Here is a 16,376-nt window from a genome sequence, read left to right as displayed (position 1 = left end):
GTCTCTTGAAATACCCTTTATTTATTTTGCTGCAGGCTTATACTATAGTGCAAAAGCGTACATCGCTGCTGGAGGATCAAATTACTATCAACTGCTTTGAGTACACACAGTAACATTTCTAGTTGCCACATCTCAGTGCGTGCTAGCCGAGCACACTCACCACATTTGTACATACAAACATACCAGTAAATACAGGTACATATACATAGATAGGTGTATTTAACGGTAATGCTACATACAATGCACGAGAATGAAGACTTACGGCAATTTTCTAACACAAAATGGGCTTCAGTTGCCTCTTTCAAGTTGAATCGTCCAGTCGCATTGCCAACTGGCTGCATATTGTGTCAATTCGCTATGACAGAAATATTATCAAATTCAATTCATTTATAAACGTTAATTTAATTTAAAACGTCGTACGCCATGTTTTTTAAGCGCCGTCATAAGCCTGCCTTACGTCCTTCGAAGGCATATTATCACTCCAATGATCCACCATCATTGCCACCTTCTACGCAGCCACACAATGATCAACTACCATTTCTGTCGCGTGCGCGTTTTAGTGCTCTCCCACATTTGCAAACTATCGGCGAAGAAAAAGAGAATTTAACACTCTTCATTGCTGTGCTATATGTCGTCGACTTATTTGGTGTACTCCCCTTTATAACGCTGCCAGCATTGTTGGTGCAATTGGGTTTCCTCGGTATACCCTTAGTTCTGTCGGTTATTGTGCTTCAAATCTACACTTCATTTTTACTCAGTCAGTGTTGGATTATGGCTGAGTCTTTCGATCCATCCATACTACAGAAGAGTAGGTGAGTTTTGGGGAAGAGGGTCTGTGAAGTCGGGTGCGAAATGAAAAACCGTACTGTGTGTTGTAGGAAATTCACTAAAATCTGTCAATTTATAATTATATTAAAGCTTGTATTTAACTTAAAACCCGATCAATATGCAGTAACTTACTCCTTTCAGAAAAAATAAAAAATGTTCGCGGAACTCTGCTTCCATTTGCTCACAATTGACAATTGAATGAGTGGAACAGTTACAGAAATGAATTGTGTGAGAGCGTAACTATTTTGATAGTGAAGGGGAATATAGGTGGATCGAAGGGGAATATACATAGGTAGAGTGAAGAACGGCAGTGCTCTGTTACTGTTTTCAAAGCAGCGCAACAGGGTCTGTGTAAAATTATGAATTGACTGCATGCACTTTTAAAACTAAATGTTGTGAAGCGAAATTATCCTGTTAATGTCGCTTGAAATAAAAGAAGTAAATTAATCGGCATAGAAAATTATAGTGAACTTCCAATGCCCAAAAAATAAATGTATATGCAAAACAAATAATGTGCATGTTAAGTGGTAGTGTTGGAGCAACAATTAGTGAACAGGTGTCGTATGAGTAACTTCACGATTGCTCGAAGTATGTAAATACTTATTTATTTATTATATCAAATTCTTATAGGCTAAGTAGACATATTTTAAAGTTAATAGAATAAATATTCAAAAATTTTAATAGGTGATCTTTTGAATATGATCAACAAATTTAGAGATTTTATTAAAATCAATTAAGGTTTAAAGAGATTTTGAGAGACCAAGATAGAAAAACTCCGAACTATGAAGAGCTCTGGCCGGAATATCAAAGAAAATCCTTTAAAGAAGCACCGGACAGTTAACAGCACCACGGCTAAAATGAAAAATGAAAGACAAAGATAAAATTATTCTCCTGTTCTGCAATGATTTTAAGTTAATCAATAAGCATTGCACTTCATACGTAGAAAAGGGTAAATTACGCAACGCGAAATATAAGAATACTTTCTGGATTCGTTCAAATGTGACTTGCAGGTATTTTGACCCACTCACGGACAATGGCTTTTTTCTGCGCCTCGAGACTGGTGAGTCTTTTGGTTCGGACATTGCTCTCCAAAATGGCAACTTCATTGTGAGTAAGCTATGAAGTTCGGACCGTTGTTTTTAGCCATTCTTGGTTCACTCGAGCTTTGTGAGACGGTGTCGAGTCCTGTTGAAACGAAAATGGTCTGCCACCGAAATGTTTGTCGGCTTACGGCTTCAAAGTAACCTCCATAATACTTTCCCGATAATATTTCGCATTTGTCTTGACGCTAGGCTCGATAAAAACGATTGGAGAGCGCCCAAACCATTACCTGTGGCGGATGCTGCCTTTTGGCGGCTAATCAATGACCCAAATTCTCGTATGAACGGTCAGTGCAATAAACCCTATCGTTTTGAAAGTTTACGAATCGCTCAATTTGAAAAATTGTCTCGTCAGAAAACACAATGCTCGGAAATTAACCGCTTTTGGCCAAGCGAAGCAACTCTTTCGCTCTCTCAAGTCTGACTTGTTGCTGCTTTTGTGTGATATGATGCGCCTTTTGGATCTTGTGAGGCTTGACTTTGAGATAATTTTTCAGTATGCGGCGAATGCTAAGTCAGGATATTTTCAGTTCTCTCGCCATTTGATTGGCACTTCGTCGGGGATTTCGCTCAAGTATCATTGTAACGAGTAATGGTGCGATAAACAGAAACTTTATTTACTCTTAGGTGCTCGAACTCACGAACAATCATTGGTTGCGATTGTCCAACCAATATTTCGTTTGAAATCCATTACGGATTTTCTTTTTTCTTGTAAATAATACCCTGGACTGTCATTTAGCCAACTAACAGACAGCTGATGGCCGTGCACCAGCTGCGCGAGAGGTCTGAAATTGGTTACATTTCGAGTGCTGGACCCTGTAGTATTCTTCTAAAACATATGACCTACTGACTTTTGAGAATTTTTTAAGAATGCCGAACGAAAGATGGCGTAACGAACCCACCTGCAGAATCGCCTCACAATTGTGGCCGTCTCTCAATGCATTGCTAAGTGCACAACATTTCTGCTAAGCCAACGAAGCACTGTCTTATCGGCAGACATGCTCAGAGGTTAGGCGTGCAGACACATGACTTCTGCACAAGCCTGTCTAAGCGAAGAAGGTTGAAATGGTTGTCCAGAGAGAGGGCATATTTGGACGAAAACCAAATTCGTTGATCGATGATTCCGCACTCCAGATGAAGATTCATCACTTTAAGTAGACACTTTTTAACCGTAATGAGCTGCTCGTTGTTCATTTTCTCACTAGCAAAAAAATAGCGCAAAAGAATAAGTGGATTTTGTTTTCATTTTACTTATTTTATAGTCAGCGTAAAATATAATGAAAATAACCGACCTAACAAATAAAAAGCCACAAAGCCGCTGGCTAAGTTAAATTTATTTAACACTTAAAGTTTTAGCATCTACTGTAATTGTGAAATAATTTGTAAACCAGTGAATCTTCTGAGCCACTTTTTCCGAACTACACATTTTTAAACAGTACTTCCTTGAAATATATTTTTACTTAAGAGTGCAAAGAATAAAAATGGTGCAACTGGGAATGCCTTCTTCAAACCGTCCGGCAAACAACCTTTTCGATCGTGATTTGCAACGAGAAACACACTTTCTGACGACGAACTGGGGGCATTCGTTATAACAAATCTTCCGCAGTTGATTCCAGAGCAACGGATTGAGTTTGACAGAATTATGCGTACAATCACAGAACAAAGCGGTGGACTGTTCTTCATAGATGCGTCGGTACCAAGACTTTTATTCTTTCACTAATTTTGGCAACCATACGATCTCGAAAAAAAAATTGCACTGGCTATTGCATCATCTGGAATTGCGGCAACTCTTTTGGATGGTGACCGAACAGCTCATTCAGCATTGAAACTGCATAGCAAAACACTGAGGCCCCAACATGCAACATCAACAAAAACTCTGGAATGGGAAAAGTACTCCAAACATGTCAAATTATCATATGGGACGAATGTACAATGTCCCACAGAAATCATGGGAAGCGTTTGATCGTACACTGCGAGATTTGAGAGGAAACAGACGGATCTTCGGTGGCGCACTCATTTTATTGTCTGGTGATTTTCGATTAACGCTGCCCATTATACCACGTTCAACACCCGCTGATGAACTTAATGCATGTCTTAAATCATCAGTTCTATGGCGTCATTTACAGAAATTGACTTTGAAAACTAACATGCGTGTACAACTATAACGGGATGCATCGGCTGGAAATTTTGCAAAATAATTATTGGATATTGGGAATGGGCGAATGGAAAATGATAAATCTACACAATGTCTCACCCTGCCACCAAACTTCTGTAAGATCACAGAAAGCATCGACAAATTGGTGCAAAAAGTTTTCTCAAACATTGCACAAAACTACAAAAACCATCAGAGGATCTAGTACGCGTGCTATATTAGCTGCCAAAAACATCGATGTCAATACCATCAACTTCACCATTCAGCATAGAATACCCAGTGAAACGACAACATATAAGTCCATCGATACTGTGGAGAATCAAGACGAGGTTGTCAACTATCCCACTGAATTCTTGAATTCGCTTGATTTGCCAGACATGCCGCCGCACGTTCTTACATTGAAAATTGGCGTACCCATCATTTGATGATGATCAATGTTATCGAGGCTACAATTTTGACTGTAAAATTCAAAGGTGAAGGCGTACTGTAGCCACGTATCCCAATGATCCCGACAGATATGCCATTCGAATTCAAACGTTTACAGTTCACGGTGCGACTCGCTTTCGAAATGACTATTAACAAAGCACAAGGTCAATCGTTACAAGTGTGGGGATTAAATTTGGAGAATCCATGCTTCTCACATGGACAGCTTCTATGTGGCTTGCTCGCGTGTCGGAAAACCTTCTGATTTATTCGTCTACGCACCAGATGGAGAAACAAGAAATATTGTGTATCCCACAGCACTTCAATAAACATCGAATTCAAACTAAACTTTGTCACAATTTTTTCGAAATAAACAAAATCAATAAAATGGTTTAGAATGAATTGAATATTTTTGTACTGATTTTTCTATAAAGTTATTTTTCTTAAATTAATTTTAGTTGTTGGCGTAGCAACGCGCGCCGGGTACAGCTGTTGTTATAAAAGTATAATGCATTCGATTACAAAAACCATATAAGTCAAAGTTCAAAGTCTGTGCAAATTCACAAACATTTAACAAATCAAGAAAATTTTCCATCAAAACTTTCAATTAGAAGCTGTAGAAAACTTCCCGCTTATTTATGAGAAGTTCTTTTTTAATCAATGCTGACAATTTTTTCCATATACGAGTAAATGTTTCAAAGGTTTTTATATGGAAGAAAATGTTAAACACCTCAACGAGAGTTTTGCGTCACTTAAAACTTACACTTACTAAAATTGAATAGGCTATAAAACTGCTTACCAATTTTATCTAAAATTAAGATTAAAAAGTTGGAAAATTTGATGTTCTCATTTTAAAGGGGTATTGGTTTTTAAATTGAAAGAAAACCTCGAAATTTAAAATTGATTGGGCAATCTTTATTATTTTTGTGTAAAACCATTCGTGACATTTCCCTTTCAAATGTTAGCCGCAACTGCGTTGTATTTCGGCCATCTATAAACACCAATTTTGAATAATTTGCTGGAGGACTTCGGTCGGTATCTAAACGTGAATCACTTTGGTAATGTTGGCTTTCAATGCCTAAATTGAAACTGGTTTATGAGGTTAGGGATAGTCAGAGATCTCAAAAATTGATGATATTCAATAATTTTATTTTGCTAGTCAATTGCTTTATTTTACAAAAATAAAAAATTTGCATTAGTACATCATGTTTCGACTTGAAAAAAAAAAAAAAAAAAAAAAATTATCGCTGTTTGTGTGGAGCTCGTTTCTCCAGAAGTCCCTTGCGGTGATCATCACAAGTCCTTGGAAATTCATCTAAAATCAATCGGACAAAAGAAATTAGTTGTATTAATTGATAATCTTGTGCCAGATCGAAACTTTTTGTCAAAATTAACAATATGGGAGCCTCAGGAAATATTTTTCAGATTTTCGAGAAAAAAAACGACAATTAATTGTTTAAAAAAATCGTAATTTTTGAAAAAAAGGCGCGAGTTTTTTATGTTTTTCAAAAGCAGCATACATTTTATTGAAATCTATTAAAAATATCGCAGAGTCTTGTTCGAACGTGTTCTTTATTTGAACAACCAGGAAGTGGGAAAAAATGTGTATTTAATGAATTGACATAAATGACATTTAAGTCTAAGTAATATGGGTGATGCCAGATTTGTGATACATTATCCATTTCAACACTTTCCCTCAAATCTGACATCGCTTACAAATATATTTTATAAATACTCAAGTGTGTTAAATTAGTAATTAAATTAAGTACATATTCCCGAAATATTAATCTTAAATCAGTTTCATTCCGAGATTTTGTATACAATGAATGTGCTTGGTTGCTGACAAACTTTTTGTCAAAACGTCCGCTGGCATCTCTTCAGTGCTAATATATTTTATAATAATGTCTTTTCTTTCAACAGCTTCACGGACAAAGTGATGACGTATATCGACGTGTTTGGTGCGGTTATGGAAAATCGGATTTTTGCTTAGCTTACCGGCGCCTTGGTTGTCATTGTAGATGATTACTGTTCTGTCTTCGCCGGTTATTTCTCTGACTAACCTCTTCAGGTGTATTGCTTCTTTGGTTGAATCAGAAAGCGCCATGTACTCAGCTTCGGTGCTTGACATAGCCACTGTACGCTGTTTTCTGGACTCCCAACTTATTGCTCCGTTCGCTAATTTAAATGTGAACCCGGTATATGATCTTCTGTCGTCAATATTTGACCCCCAATCGGCATCGGCGAATCCTTCTAAGGTGCTGTTTTTGGTTGAAGTGAAAGTCATTCCAAGATTCGGTGTACCTTTTAAATAGCGCAATACTCGCTTTGCTGCCACCCAGTGTGCACTTCCGTAGTTGGTGTTAAATTGACTCAATACGCTTACGATGTGTGCGATGTCTGGCCTTGTTGAAACAGCCAAGTACATTAGTGAGCCAACTAGATTCTGGAATGGCAGTTTGCTTGCAGAATTACGTTCTTCTTCGGTTTTCGGAGACATTGCCTTAGACAGCTTTATGCTTGCGTTTGCAGGTGTGGCGACCGGTTTGCATTCTTCCATGTTAAATTTTTTCAGTAATTGGCTTACGTATTTCGATTGACACATTGTAATAGTTTTTGTGTTTATACATTGATTAAATTCAATCCCGAGGCAAAACTTTATCGGGCCTAAATCCTTCATTTCAAAAGTAGATGCCAGTTCATTTTTTATTTCTTCTAATTTTTGCTTGTTGTTCGACGCTACGATTATGTCGTCAACATATATGGCAATAAGAGCAATAGTGCTTTTGCTTCTGTACATATATAAACACGGATCACATTTCGATGCTGTCATGTTCATATTTTGTAGCTTCTGATCTAGCTTTTGGTACCACAATCTACCCGACTGTTTTAAGCCATAGATTGCTTTTTTCAATAAACAGGCGTTGTCTTTCGTGTATTGAGATGCTTCAGCATCGCTCAATATCTCATGCAAATCGCTGGGCAAAGTCATGTATATTTCGTTTTCTACAGTTCCGTTTAAATATGCGCTTACAAAATCGAGCTGGTGGACCTCTAAACCCATTTCTGCTGAAAAAGCCATTAGCAGCCGTATGGTGTTTAGCCTAGCGACAGGTGCAAAGGTTTCATTATAATCAATTCCAGCCCTTTGAGTGAATCCTTTTGCTACCAGTCTAGCTTTTCTGGTGTCAACACTGCCATCTGATTTGTATTTAGTTCGAAAAGCCCACTTAGATTGGACAATCTTCTTCCCAACCGGTCGATCTACGATTTCCCAAGTATTATTTGACATAAGCGTTCGGTATTCTTTTATCATGGCTTTCTTCCATTCGGTTGCTTCAGGACTTGAGAGGGCTTCTTTACTGGTTTCTGGGTCGGTACTATGGGCTAATGCTGTACTGTGATGTTCATCTTCGAGAACCGCTTCCGGATCACTGGTAGAATTTTCGTCGCTTGATGACATTTCGAAAACTGGTACCATATTGTATTCTAACCGTGGTCTACCGCGGGACTTGATCTTAATTTTCTTTCGGCGGCCTCTACCTCGTTTAAGAGCTCGTGGCGCTTGAACGCCCAAATCTCCAGTTGTTTGGGGTTGTTGTTGTTGGTTTTCGGGAAAATTTACCGGTGCCTTTTCTTTCGTTTGTTCTAACTGCGAATGTATTTCGATGTCTTTCGTTAAAAATTCTTCGTATGTGTCTATATTCTGTTGCGGGACAAACACGACGTCTCTACTTCGACGTATTTTTCTGGCTACGGGGTCCCAAAGGCGGTAACCCTTCGACGTGTCGCAATAACCTACAAATATGCATTTTATGGACTTCGAATTGAATTTACACTTACTTGCACTTTTGTCTAACATGTACGCTGTGCAGCCGAACTTTTGTAAATAGCTGACATGTGGAGTCCTTCCCATCCATATTTGGTAGGGAACTTCACCATTTAAACTTTGTGATGGACAGCGATTGCGTAAATAGTTTGCGGTATTGATAGCTTCTGCCCAATATGCTGGAGGAAGTCCCGATTGTATGAGCATGCATCTGGCCATTTCTACGATGGTTCGGTTTTTCCGTTCGGCCACTCCATTTTGCTGTGGAGTGTATTCGATAGTAAACTCTTGTCGTATACCTTCGGCTTTGAGGAAACTTCTCATAGCATTGCTTGTGTATTCAGTTCCATTGTCACTTCGCAGACATTTAATTTTCTTACCAGATTGATTTTCCATTAAACGTTTATATTCTTTGAATTTTTCTAAAACTTCGCTTTTATGTTTTAGAAAGTAAATTTCGCACCATCGACTCTTGTCATCAATGAATGTGAGAAAGTAACGTGAGCCAGCAAAAGATTGCGTTTTCATCGGCCCGCATACGTCACTGTGTACTAACTCTAAAACATCCATGGCTTCACGAGTCGACTTCTGAAATGGTTTCTGTGTCTGCTTTCCCTGAATACAAGTACTGCATGAAGTTAAGTTTGTTTTCGTATTTGCGTTTATTCCAATAACTTTTTTCTTGTCAATAACTGCCTTTAGATCTTTTTCGTTTAAATGGCCAAAAGCTTCGTGCCAATCTTGAAGTGATGTTGGTTTCATGTTGGCGATGGCTGTAAATTCAAAGGGTTCTTCAACGTAATAAAGATTCTCTTTCCGCTCCGCAACGAAGATTCTTGCGCCTGTCGAAGCATTTTTTACAATAGCTTTATTTCCGGTAAATGTCACTTCAAGACCATGCTGAGTCATTTTTGGCACTGACAACAAATTTGTTCGGAGGTCCGGCACATACAATGTTTCGTTAAGTGTAACATTACAACCGGTATTCGATTTGATTTCCACTATTCCGCGCCCTTCTATTTTCGTAAAGCTCTCATTCGCTAACGCTAACGTTTTGCCGTTTAAGGTTTTAAACTGTCGAAATTTTTCACGCAATGCACACATGTGCGACGATGCCCCCGAATCTAGACACCATCTGCCACTCATATTTACGCTGCTTGCACCTAAAACGATTTCTTCAACTTTGCACGACGAATAGTTTTGTTCTTGCCTCTGTTGTGGCTTTCTGTGCTTGAAATTTTTGGATTTACAATCTCTTGCTTTGTGGCCTATCTTTCCACATGTGTGACAAGCGTATTTGAAAGATTGTTTCTGTTGATCTTCCCTTGCTGTGTTTGGTGGTCGACCTCTGCTTTTATTTAAGTTACGTCTATTCGCATACAATACGTCTTCGGGATCTGCTTCTTCATGTCGTTTCCGTGCTTCGAACTCCTCTAATAATTTCACTTTCAGCATTTCTAGTTTCGGAAGTTTTTCTTGCGTCTCAATTGCAATTCTGAACGTTTCATATTCGTTAGGAATACTATACAATAGAAGGATGGTCAATAGTTCATCTATGACGACCATATCCATTTCTACAAGCTTATCAACAATGTCGAAAAATTTTCGCAAATGTTCGTGCATATCATCACCGGGTGTCATTTTGTGCAATATGAGCGATTTGAGCAACATTGCTTGACGTGCTGGTCCGCGGGATTGATATACCGAATGCAGTTTATCCCAAATATCCTTCGATGTACGACATTGTTTAATTTGCTGTAATTCGGTTGGAGAGATTGATAATATCAAATCTGACCTTGCTTTGGCATCGCTATCTATCCATTCGTTCACTGCTTCGGGTGGCGCTTCTGGTTTTATACAGCTGCCATTCACGTATTTCCACGTCCCATTTTTTATTAAAATGGCCTCAACCTGTATTTTCCAGGTATCAAAATTTTCCTTATTCAGACGTTCAATATTAATTGCCGAAAAACTCATTTTTTAGTTTGCACTTCACTTTTTTTTTCGTTTCTATGGATTTCTATTTTCTTCTGTTGTCAAGATCTTTTCTTTGTTTCGCAGTTGTGGTTATATGGGAACTATCCAGGCGCAGTGGAAGCGTGCTGGGCCCATAACCTATTAAAAATATCGCAGAGTCTTGTTCGAACGTGTTCTTTATTTGAACAACCAGGAAGTGGGAAAAAATGTGTATTTAATGAATTGACATAAATGACATTTAAGTCTAAGTAATATGGGTGATGCCAGATTTGTGATACATTATCCATTTCAACAAAATCTACTAAACAGTTTTTAAGTTACAGTGATCACCAGTTCAAAAAACATAGTTTTGAGAAAAACGCATTTCAAGTTTTGCTATCGAGCTCCGGAGCGCCCGAGCGCTTTCTGTTAATTGTTGAATAACTCGAAAAGTATTTTTCGGATTCACTTCAAATTTTCACACAATATTTTAAAGATATCATACTTTAAGAAAATGCAAAAAAAAGTCCAATTTTTTGAAAATTCTGACTACTCCTAACCCCTTATCCACAAGGCATTTAGGGTTTTCAAAGCATTAAGGCTTTGCCTAAAGTGTGCCTGCCTCCATCAATTGTTTGTATGAGTCTTGCAGCAGGTTAGCATTCCAAAGAGTACTAATATAAAAATACATATATTTTCCATCACAAAACAATAAATACGTATACCCATGCAATGTCATTATTTTTTAATATTTTAACAGGTACCCTTATGCAGCTATTGCTGATTTGGCATACGGACGCTACCTCAGCCTTTTCGTGCGCATCTTGCTCGACATCAGTATTTTCGCCACAGCCATACCAAGTTTGGTGATAGCAGCACAAAATCTAGAGCTGGTCGGTGAACGTATAACCGACGATGAATTCTCATTTTCGTTTTGCTACTGGGTTATTATAATTGGCATATTTTGTTGTCCGCTGATGTGGCTACGCAGTCCCAAACATATGCGGTAAGAGGCGTCGAAGCGTGAAAAAATTCCTATATATGTACTGGATATTTACGTAATGCATGCAAATATGTTGCTTATTAAAATATTTATCATAGATATTATTATTTACATACAGCAATTGGGCAAAGACTTAGAAACCATCACGAACAGACATTTCGAGTTGCTTAAAAGGTGAACTTTCTCCAAATTAGATGCTGATTTTTCAGGATTAAATTTTACTGATTGGGCGGCGGCCATGGTAGCTGAATGGCTTGGTGCGTAACTACCTTTTGGTAGTGGACGGGTTCGAATCTCCATGCATGAAAATTTAAACAATAGAAACATTTTTTTTAAAAGCAGTCACCCCTCGACAGGCAATGACGAGCGTATTTCTGCTAAGAAAAAGCTTCTCATAAAAAATCATTTGAGCCCAGTAAAACACCCAATAAAGGGTATAAGCGTCAATTATATACATTGAGTTACTATCCGGTATCCAGCCGGCTGCTGTAAATATAGGGTCATATATGTAACAGTGGCTAGGGGACACTTAGAGCAGTACTTTTTGCTATTCGATAATGATATTTTTTCACAGTAAACATACACGAAGCATTTATCAGGGAACTTTTCTTTCAAATGCCAAAGTTAGCTGCCTTTTAAAACGCAGTGAGTTTTTAATATATTTTAATACCAACTTATGTGGGGGAGTATTCCACAGACGAATAGCAAATACAAAAAATGGCGTTCAGATATTGATGACTTAAATTTCGCGAGCAAGACTTGAGATGATCTGATTGATATAGTGTGATGAGTTTACGCTTGAGATGCTGAGGTTCGTGTGATATTAATGTTTTGTGTAACATAGTAAGGAATCTCTGTTTTAATATATTTTGAAGAGGCATAGGTGCCTTAAATGGAACGTGCTCAAGACGTTTTATACCGTATGTGCAGGTTTCGTACGGTATTTGAGGACAACTTAAGAGTAAAACTATTTAGCTTTTATTTGGAACAAAATGGAATGAAACTTCACGAGTTTTTTACAGAACATAAAGCTATTACATATCTATAAAATCATTAAAAAAAACGAAACTGTGTAAAGATTTATAAAATCTCAGATGATTAGATGGCTCGAACACGGCGTTGGAAGGAGGTGGCCTTAGATAGAGACTGATGGCACAAGGTTATGAATGAAGCAATGGTTCACCAAGGACTGTGATGCTAGAAGAAGAAGAATAAAATCAGTAGAATTCCCATTAGCTGCAATAACCTCCTCATGCCAGGTCCGCAAACGATTGCATGCCGGAATCAAATGCTTCTTATTCATATTTATTGACTGTAACGGCATTAATAGAGACCTTCAGAGAAGAAATGGTATTATGAGGATGATTGCTGGTTTCACGCATAACTACACCCCATATATAGTAGTCCAGGGAATTAAGGCCTGGGGAGATAGGCGACCAAAAGTTCGGAGTTATGTGGTCATGGAAATTTTCAGTCACTCAATATTGTGAGCAAGCAGAGTATCGCTGAAAGATATATGGGCTGCCACCGCGTACAGTATCAATCCCGGGTTTCACTATTGTCCCTGGAACCTCGATACATGCATCAGAATTTGCTCGAAATCATTGAGTAAAGAAGTGTGGTGGCAGGACATGTCCTTTGTTGCTCACAACTCCTAAAACCATAACAGTAGCGAGCATGAACACAGGAACATCTGTAGGTTTGCAACATTGCCATCTGCCATTTCTGCGGTTCGTTGTTTTTGTTGTTATTGTAGCAGTAAAAACATTCCCCATGCATGTACGGGAAGTGCTGCTGGAGTGACAGTCCTTGGCCGGATATATAGTAAATACAGGTCGTGCCGGTAACGTAGAACCGACTGCGGTTCGTCTTATGGTGTTGGTCAACATTTTTTCGCCAGGGAAAAGCCTTAATATCTATTTCAAGAGGATTAGGGTGTTTAATTTTGTTTACTGCTTTGTGTGTAGTTATCGTGTTCGCCCCCACATAAACTGCCCCTTCTGCGCATAACGTAGGAGTTATATCAGAGATCTTCATCGACAACTCGACAGAAAATACCCTCAGAAACTTTAAGTTCCCTCGCAAGGGCTCTAACTGATTTTGAAGAATCCTCGTCAATAATGCTTGCGCTTGTTGAATAAATTCAGCAGATCGCACAGTGTCAGAATTTTCCTCGTGTTTTTTGCATTTTGCAACAGACTCAGCGTCGCCGCTTGATGCTTTCAGCTCAAGGCGGTCCTTATGAACGAATGAATGCTCGCAGTTAAGATTTTTTTAGATTTCTAAATCGGTGTGATTTGCACATATAGCGACGATAACTGCAAGACTTAAGTTGTAGTCCTCCATGTCTTACCTGAAAAAGAGCAAAAAGAAAAATAATGGTTCCGGAAAATTATAGCCACATACAAATACAGTCCGGTTCACTTAGAGCACAGTATTACAGCTGTTTAAGTTTAGCTGCTACGAAATACCGTCAGATGGAGTAATATTTTGATGCATCTTTATTTTCGAGAAAAGTTCAGTCTTCACATGAATTATCAGAAAACCTTGTGTGCCTCGATTAAATATCTACGGTTGCTTCAATAACCATTTAATTCCATACAAATTATTGCCTCTCATCAAGTGAACCGGGCTGTTTGTATTTACTAGCACTTATTTTTACAATAACGCTTAGTTCGGAAATCATCCTATATGATATGCTTCAATATGTTATGTTACTTTATGCAATAATTAGTTAAGCTTGTGCGCATTTATATCATTCTAATGCCTGCTGATTGCATTGCTTAAGCTGTTATTTTTATTTGCAGTGGATTGACGATTTTCTCACTCTTCGTGCTCATTATGATTGTGATTCTTTTGTGGTTTTGCCTCTTCGCCTCTATGCCGTTGGGTAAACCCTTCGAAGGCGTCAACTTTGGTACGTTCATATGTGAGAATCGTTCATTGACTCTTATTTTATAGTATGACATACTTTTTTTAATTCTCTAGAAATTCCATCGTTCTTGGCGCTTCTGAATGGCTACAGCATTTTGGCTTTCCAGTTCGACATTCATCCAATGCTACTCACCTTGCAAATCGATATGCAGCACAAGTCTCAAGTTTACTGGGCCGCCTTCAGTGGCATCACCAGTAAGTTTGCTATGATATACTCGTAAATATGTAATACCATATACACCTATACTAATACCAATTCTTATTTTAGTTACATGCGCCATTGCTATTTTCGGTTCCATTATTGCGGCTTACAAGTTCGGCACCATGATCGCCGATAATCTGCTCGAGTCTCTACCGAAGAGTGTTCCGTTATACGTTTTGCTAATACTCATCGCACTGCAGTTGTGCTTTTCGATTATTGTGGGTAGCTCGGCGATGTTTTTGCAAATTGAAAATTATCTACAAATTAAAGAAGGTAAAGGTATTATTAAAAATATTTACATTTATTTTGTGGCCTCAACTGCAAATATTAATCAAAAAAATACTGAAATTTTCGACATACCTGTGCCTGTCATTTGCAATCTCCTCTGTTACCAACAAATACAATTTTTCCACCTCTTCTCTTCTCTTTCTCTCAGCCTTCTCGTGGAAGCGCATCGCTTTGCGTTCTTCTGTTGTCGGCCTCGAAGTGCTCATAGCAGAATTTGTGCCTAATTTTGATGTTCTCATGGATGTAGTAGGCGGCACAATTGTCGCGCCACTGGTCTTTATCCTGCCGCCACTACTTTATCGTCGTATTAGTCGCATGGAAAGGCTACATCAGCGCGTCGCTACGGAGTCTTCATATGGCAGCATACCACTCGACTTGAATTTCGAACCGGTGCATTCGGACGTGGAACAGTTATTGATGCTGGAACAACAACAAAGGAGTGGCGTGCCACTATCGTGCCGTTTGCGTATGCGCAAATATTGGCTACACATTTTGAAGTGTTGGTATCGTCTGAAATGCGATCTTACCGTGTCTTTGTCGGTGATGCTTTTTGGTGCATTGACCACTATAATTTCAACTTATTTGAATGTATTTAGTATTACTGATCTTTTTCGCTACGAGGCTACGTGTTTCTTCAATATGACGAAAGATGTTGCCAAAAACCAAAAGTATTAAAGACTTACTTACATATCTTTCAAATGGTATTCTTTTTTTAGTTTTTTGGTTTTAGAGCCATGAGAGCTAAACTGAAAACTTCAAAGGTTGATCGGTTTTTTAGTTGGATGTTTGTGTGTTGTGGCCAATGCAGCCGATAGCTTGGTTGTTGACTGCCATTCGAAAGTGCGTAGGTTCGAATCTCCGTGCATGAAACACCAAATTGAAAAAGCTTTTACTAATAGCGGTGGCCCCTCGGCAGGCAATAGCAAACCTCCGAGTATATTTCTGCCAAGAAAAGCTCCTCATAAAAAATATCTGGCGTTCGGAGTGGACTTCAAACTGTAGGTCCCTCCACTTGTGGAAAAACATGATGACGCACCCCACAAATAGGTGGAGGACTCGGCCAAACACCCAAAGAGAGTGAAAGCACTGAAATACATGTGTATGTTCAGCACATCACTTTAGTACCCTAGCGACTAATTTTCGATCAAAATCAGGTAATAAGAGGTGACTGGTTGCCTGAGCTTTTATTTCTCATTAAATGGCTCGGAGGTAGATACAAGGTGCCGCAAAATGAATCATCAGTAATGGTTGAAAAATTTATAAATCTTCCGATAGGGTGATTAATTTTGCGCCACATTGCATAAGTACAAACATTCGTAGCACTTTATCGGCTGGCTTTGCATTTGCTGACGGACATTCCAAAGACCTCTGCCGATTTTGTTTCCCGCAAAAAATGTTACTTTTTCATAGCCGGCTACGTTTCTTCCATAAGAAACTTTGCCTGGGGAGTTGGTCGCACTGAAAATCAGCTGACTACTTAAAATGTTTATATGTATTAAGAAATGCGTGCGCCAGAAAAAGATAGATACATACTATAAATGTTTTGTGTTTTTTTCTGAGTAGGCAAAAACATACCTTTACCGGACTTGATTTTGTTCCACGAAGAGAGGGACCTACAGTTTGAAGCCGACTCCGAACGGCAGATATTTTTTATGTTGAGCTTT

The 16,376-nt window shown here is 38.6% G+C and overlaps 1 protein-coding gene across 1 annotated transcript; it reads left to right on the top strand.

Moving 5' to 3' along the window:
- Nucleotides 1-311: 311 nt before the first annotated feature.
- On the top strand, nt 312-15,395 carry LOC128855114 (uncharacterized). Its single transcript, XM_054089756.1, has 6 exons — nt 312-812; nt 11,046-11,291; nt 14,096-14,205; nt 14,277-14,417; nt 14,491-14,697; nt 14,861-15,395. The coding sequence occupies exons 1-6, from the start codon at nt 424-426 to the stop codon at nt 15,385-15,387; spliced, it is 1,620 nt and encodes a 539-aa protein (XP_053945731.1). The 5' UTR covers nt 312-423; the 3' UTR covers nt 15,388-15,395.
- The last annotated feature ends 981 nt before the right edge of the window (nt 15,396-16,376 follow it).

Source organism: Anastrepha ludens, chromosome 2, assembly GCF_028408465.1.
Source record: "Anastrepha ludens isolate Willacy chromosome 2, idAnaLude1.1, whole genome shotgun sequence".
Lineage (NCBI taxonomy): Eukaryota > Metazoa > Arthropoda > Insecta > Diptera > Tephritidae > Anastrepha > Anastrepha ludens.
This window is presented reverse-complemented; position numbering and strand designations above follow the sequence as displayed.

Coding starts and splice junctions, on each gene's coding strand:
- LOC128855114 (XM_054089756.1), top strand. CDS start 424: ATGTTTTTTAAGCGCCGTCATAAGCCTGCCTTACGTCCTTCGAAGGCA. Junction 14,206..14,276: donor CTTCGAAGGCGTCAACTTTG/GTACGTTCATAT, acceptor TTAATTCTCTAG/AAATTCCATCGTTCTTGGCG. Junction 14,698..14,860: donor TTATCTACAAATTAAAGAAG/GTAAAGGTATTA, acceptor TCTTTCTCTCAG/CCTTCTCGTGGAAGCGCATC.